The sequence below is a fragment of the Haliaeetus leucocephalus genome, unplaced genomic scaffold, assembly GCF_000737465.1.
Source record: "Haliaeetus leucocephalus isolate CR32 unplaced genomic scaffold, Haliaeetus_leucocephalus-4.0 Scaffold195, whole genome shotgun sequence".
NCBI lineage: Eukaryota > Metazoa > Chordata > Aves > Accipitriformes > Accipitridae > Haliaeetus > Haliaeetus leucocephalus.
Window position 1 is genome coordinate 3,667,482 of NW_010972631.1, and position 6,000 is coordinate 3,673,481.

The following is a 6,000-nucleotide window of genomic DNA, read 5'->3' on the forward strand; positions in this document are numbered from 1 at the left end:
CTGTGTAAGATAAATATGCCTGAACAATATTGAAGCATTTTTAATGCATTCAAATATAGTAAAGCTATCCTCTTTGTTTATTTTGGCCTGATAATTAATGTTTTGTTTAAAATAAAGATGAAAATGAAGCTACCTTCAACATCTGATTCTAAGTTGTTTCCATCAACCATAATCTTGGGGGAAGGCTTAACCTCTAAGTTTCGTCTTAGCCAAGTAGTCTGTTCCAAGGAAGAACCAGCAATTGCCCCAATGGCATCCACTATCTTGTGTGTTACATCCTGGTAGAAAAAAACCCAAGCATTTTAAGAACTTTGTGCAGAAGGGCTGTATTTGTTGTCCTGATGTGTTCTGCAGGAAAATCTATATAACTAAGTACAGAACTGTTTTCAAATCGCTTCTGTTCTATATTATCAGTGATTAATAACTCCACAGAAAATGAGATTTTTTTCAACAGATTATAAACAGTACGAAGTAGAAGATACTAAAGAGTTATTTCAGACTACAGAACTGATATATCAGACAATTCTAGTACATTCAAGCATTTATGGTTCAACATTTTCGAAAGAGACATACATACAACAGATTTCTTACCTGGAGATCTCTTTGATCTTTCTTATTCTCCAGGCTTGGGTTTTTCATGATGAACTCATTAAGAACACTGAAAAAATAGAAGTATATATGGATTTTCTTCTCACAATACATTATTCAGTAATTTTAAGAGCTAGGACAAGTGTGAAGAAATTTACATGCACAATAATTATTTACTAAGCCTTCAGTCACTGCTACTTTTCAATATTCTAGAAAATATCCTTTCACATTTAAGTTAAACTATTATGGTATGATCAAAATTATCAAGAACATGTTTAACTAGACTATACATAAAAGTATCTTTAGAGGCAGTTTACTAGGGAAGATAAATTCTAGAAATTCAAGAAAATGGTCCTTGAAGTTTTATAGAGAAAATCACATTCAACATTTTATTTCTAACACTCCACAACCAGCTTTCATGCTGGGAATGAATCCTTTCTAGTGGCCTGCAAATCTACATACACCTAAGAAATAGTCATTGTAGTTATTTTCTAAGAAAAATCAGAAACATAAACCTACTGTTTAAAGAGCCTGAATCGCTCAAATAATCAGCAAGGTAAGATCGTGGCTTGTATCATATTATAATATAAAATTTAATATATGTAACCATTCCTCAGAGAAGAAACTAATTCGTTAAACCCCACAGAACTCGGGCAATAGCTCTACCACTCAAATAAGTGATAGAGATTTGAAAACACTAACACTTCAGTATGATGCCACACATTTGAACTTATTTGCAAATCACAAGTATCAAGATCACTTACCCAAGTATGAGGAATTGTCCCGGGGCTGGAAGACCAACCTGGATGGAATCTTTTAACAGAAGTAGCAGTGCTGCCCAGCTATCTACTAAGCTGGTCACTGGAATCCTAAGAGAGAGAGCAGCAATGGCAATGCAAATGGCATAATCTCCCTTCAGGTATTCCCCATTTCCTTTCTACCTCACATTTCTCCTAGCAGATATTGTGAATCAACATTCATACAGATTCTTTAGTTTTTCATTTAATATTAGGTGACTACATCAAGTCATTAAGGAAAGAAGGAAGGCAGAACCACCAGTGCACTCGAAAGACATGCTTTTCAGTCCCCGGTTGGAATGGTACCAATGAGTTACAGCACAATTAAAATCAGCTTTCCGTGTGCAGGGGGCAAATTTCCTGCAGGATTATTAGGTAGGGGAAGAAAGGTGATGCAGAACTAGGGAACTCACAAAATAAATCCCTGTCTTTTTTGTGACACCTACGGCTCAAGACCATTCTTTCTTCATGATTTATATTACACAGGCTATTTCTCATCCTAGGGATTATAAAAAGATGTAAAATATTCAAATTTTCCATCTGCTTCTGGATGACAGAAATAAAATTTAACTTCTTGTCTTACCTTTGAGTATAAGCATAGAAAAACTGCAACATGCAGACTTCCAGTGAAAGATGTTTCTAGAAAAAGATACAAAACTTGTGTCATCTAAGAAAATGACTGTTTTTCCCTCACTTGCCACTGCAAAACTGACAATGCTAAAATGTTACTGCAGTGTCTGAATATACAGTTTAATTCATTAACAGGATATTACAAAAGTCCATTTAGGCATCTCTCTGTAAAGTTATTCTTCTTTTTTTTTTTTTTTTTTTTTAATTCCCTCTTTTTCCTCACTTCCCTTTCCCACCTGAAAAAAAAAAAACCAACAACCAACCTGATGCTAGGGTATGCACCTGTTTTCCTAATGTAAGCAGCCTATCCCCACAAAACACAGTCTTGTACAGAAGCAGTAAACAGGATTCTGGAGTTGTTCAGAAATGGTAATGACTTTAGGAGGTATGATTTCCCTCCAAAAGTTCATCTATCTATTACATATTGTGAAAATTTTCACACTGTACTGCTCAAGTTTGTGAATGAAGTATCCATATCATCACTGTTCTAAGCTTCAGTAAAAGGACATTTAATAAGTCAAGAGCATCTCTACAGTGTTCATACCTTGTCCTTTGCTATGGCTGGAGGCTGCTTCAAAACTTCTTTCACTGTTTGTATAACAGTCTCTGTTCTCATAACACTGATAGAGCGAACTAGCTCTACCAGTAGAAGTTGTTCTTCACCAGCTGTAGGAATAACCTAAAAGAAACAAATGTTGTCACAGATTATCATCTGCGCCAAAATTAAGGCAGCTGGCCTCATGGGATTGAAATGTTAGTAACTAACAGTTCACCTAGAGACTTGGAATCACTGACTCTTTTCCTGAAGAATTCAGGAAGATTATCCCATTCTAAAATAAATTGGTAGCTCCCTGACAGTACAGTTGCTCATTAGAAATATAATATAGATATTTTTCACATGTCATACTATGTATTTTTTCACTGGAATGGCTGAATTTTCTCCTTACTGCTTCTAAATCACTTAAAGTTACTACCACTATTTGAAGTGACCATGGTAGTATAAACATACCTTTGTCCTAGAAGTATTTTTATTTTGCCTCCTTTCATTCCATACAAAGGCAATGGCAGCCATGAAGTGAACACCATGATTCATTGAAATTGGACCCAAAAGTTCGAGAATCTGCTGCCTCAAGTTCTGAAATGTGGAAGCAGAACACATACACCTTTAGATAAGCACCTCAGCGTTATGTTCAAAACAGCTAGCTATAAAGGCATACTTGGATTGTAACTATCATTAACTTTTATAAAAATGGAAGGATGCACTCAGAGGGTTCATAAAGCTCTATTCTACATATGGCACTCTTCAATCATCCTCTTCATGACTAAGACAAGGGAAGATAAAATACACTTGTTAAATTTGCAAATGGTCATGAAGTGGGAAGCAATTGACAGAAAGGTACACAACTAAAAATGATCTGAAAAAACTCAAAAAGCATCCTTAAAAAAAGATAAGCTGCAATAAAGGCTTGATCTTTGCATGCAAAGGTAGGGATAAACAACTTTAGTGATTCAGGATGAGAAACCAGTTAGATAGTGGTGCTACAGAAAAAAAGTCTGTGGATTATAGTGGATCACAAACTCACCGTGATGACTTTGCAAGGAAGGGGAAAAGAGCATTCCTAAATAGCAACACCTCATGAAAGACATTAAATACTTCCCCTGAAAGAAGATACCACATACCATGTCCAGTTTTGGACACCTTACTTCGAGAAACATACCACAAGCTGACAGAACTCAAACTCTAAAAAGAAAGATTAGTTCTATGGAATATGACCTACAAGAAGGGGCAGAAATGGGTTTGTATATAGTCAGGAGAAAAACATGTAAGTAGGGATATAACAGTTATCAAATGTGTACAAGGTAATTAGGAAGGGGAAAGGAAGATGATGCTTGTGTCTGCCACAAATAGTGATGGACTTGCTTTGTAGCAAGTGAGATAAAGATTAATAAGTAGGGGTGGTGGGGAAATACCAAAAGAAAGAACACGCTACTCTGGGAGACCGAAATATTCACTGCTGAAACTCTTAATAACATGGTTTTTAAGCATGTCAGAAGTTAGAGGCACACTTGGGTCAGGAAATGTATTTCCTGAGCTGTCTTCTTGACCTGTTTTCTATGACAGGAAGATTTCAGACAAAAATGCACTTTCTGTCTGTTTTCTGAAAGCCATTGTTACCTTGGTCAGAGAATTGTCTAAGCTTGCAGGAAACTGCTATATACGATCCCAGAGCTTGACTACACACTTCATGCACTTGCCAAGAGTGTGGTTGCCAAAGCAACCTAGCTGTACTGAAGCTTAAAAAGCTCATTTATACTTTAGACACACAATTCTGTACAGTTCCACAGTTTCGTGTCTTTTTAACCCCATACACCACCTCCAAGGCAGCCACAAAAGCATTAACCAATGAGGTGAAAAAGTAAAATAACCTATCCTGATACTACACCGAACAAGCTGAACTCAAACTGGACTTTTTCATATACAGGACAAGTTGAATGCTCTTTTGAATACTACGAATTTCGGCAAACTAAAGAAAAGCTGGAGTGTACAGAAGAGTTAATGTTTAACCAGAGTATCAAAGCTTATCCTTTTTTCACAGAAGGAGCATAATATTATAGGCCATCAACAAGTACAGACCCCCTTTGTTTCAGTGAGTAGGAAATCCTATGGGCAGCACAAATATGACCATGGATGCCGCCTATGCAAAGACATGGAGTCTTACATAAGTTAATTTTTACTCCTTCAATCTGAATGATGAAGGCTGAAAAGGAAGTAACACAGCATTGTCACAAACAGTACCTGATAGTATTCACGCTAACTGAGGAAATCTTGTTTTTAAACATTTAAAATTTAAATGACAATTTCCTTTTAATAATGTGAATTATAAGAAGTTTGAACTGCTTCCAGTAAGAGGGCTAGGCAGCATTCTCAGTATAGTCCTATTTGACCCCTTCTCAGGTTCTCTTCTTTATGATTACTAGCTCACTGTCTGCTCTGTCATTTCCAGCTCACTATCTGCTGCGTCATTTCCCCATGCACAGTGAAGTGACACCACTGTATGGATGAATAAAGGAACTAGTTCAGAAGTGTCCAAGTACTAGAAGAGAGTTCTCTCTTGTTAAGATTTTACATTAATATTTTAAATCTTCTGAGGCGTAAAAGGGTGGCTTAAATTTTTTCAGGATGGATTTCATTTTCTTTGTAGAAAGCAAAGAAGTGAGACATTGTTGTCTGAATTGATACACTCGAGTTGAAAAGCATATTCAATACCGATTTATAAAAGCCTTGTTTGTGGGGTGGGCAAATAGATGAGGACAAAGGTATTAAAACTCAATTTACATTTAAGGGAACGGAATTGGATTTAGTTTGACAAAGGTACTAATGAACAACTTAAACAATATTATCCTTGATATTCTAACCTTTGTTGACCCAAGATTAATAGTGGTAATGGATGCAGCAGCAGCAGCAGTAGTTTTCTCTGAAGAATCTGCAAGGTGAAGGATGCTCCACAGCAAAGTCACAGAAGACATGATCATATGCAAGATAGATAGGATCCCATTGCGTGCTTCAACCAAGTGCTTCTGATCTACATTAACCAAAAGCTAGTGGATTTGAAGGGGAGAGAGGTAGAAGAGCATTAAATATCTACATAAATAGCTATCCTGGTTTCAGCTGGGATAGAGTTAATTTTCTTTCTAGCAGCTGATATAGTGTTGTGTTTTAGAGAGAAGAATGCTGATAGCAACAACTGAAAATATCAGTGTTTACACCCAGTCAAGGATTTTTCAGCTTCTCCTGCCCATCCAGCAAGAAGGCTGGAGGGGCGCAAGAAGTTGGGAGGGGACACAGCCAGGACAGCTGACTCCAACTGGCCAAAGGGATATTCCATATCATGTGATATCACGCCCAGTATATGAACTGGGGGGAGTTGGCTGGGAGGGGTGGATCGCTGCTCAGGAACTAACTGGGCATCAGTCAGCAAGTGGA

General features: G+C 37.0%; 1 protein-coding gene across 2 annotated transcripts in view; it reads right to left on the bottom strand.

The window, feature by feature from the left end:
- The window catches only part of DOPEY1 (dopey family member 1), a 69,949-nt gene that overhangs the window by 13,767 nt on the left and 50,182 nt on the right, over positions 1-6,000 (bottom strand). For both annotated transcript variants that reach the window (XM_010565745.1, XM_010565746.1), the window contains exons 21-27: positions 5,433-5,615; positions 3,025-3,150; positions 2,560-2,694; positions 1,969-2,024; positions 1,353-1,457; positions 592-658; positions 134-278 (exon numbers count right to left, since the gene is read on the bottom strand). In XM_010565745.1, coding sequence (XP_010564047.1) covers positions 134-278; positions 592-658; positions 1,353-1,457; positions 1,969-2,024; positions 2,560-2,694; positions 3,025-3,150; positions 5,433-5,615 — 817 coding nt within the window. The remainder of the gene's footprint in view (positions 1-133; positions 279-591; positions 659-1,352; positions 1,458-1,968; positions 2,025-2,559; positions 2,695-3,024; positions 3,151-5,432; positions 5,616-6,000) is intronic.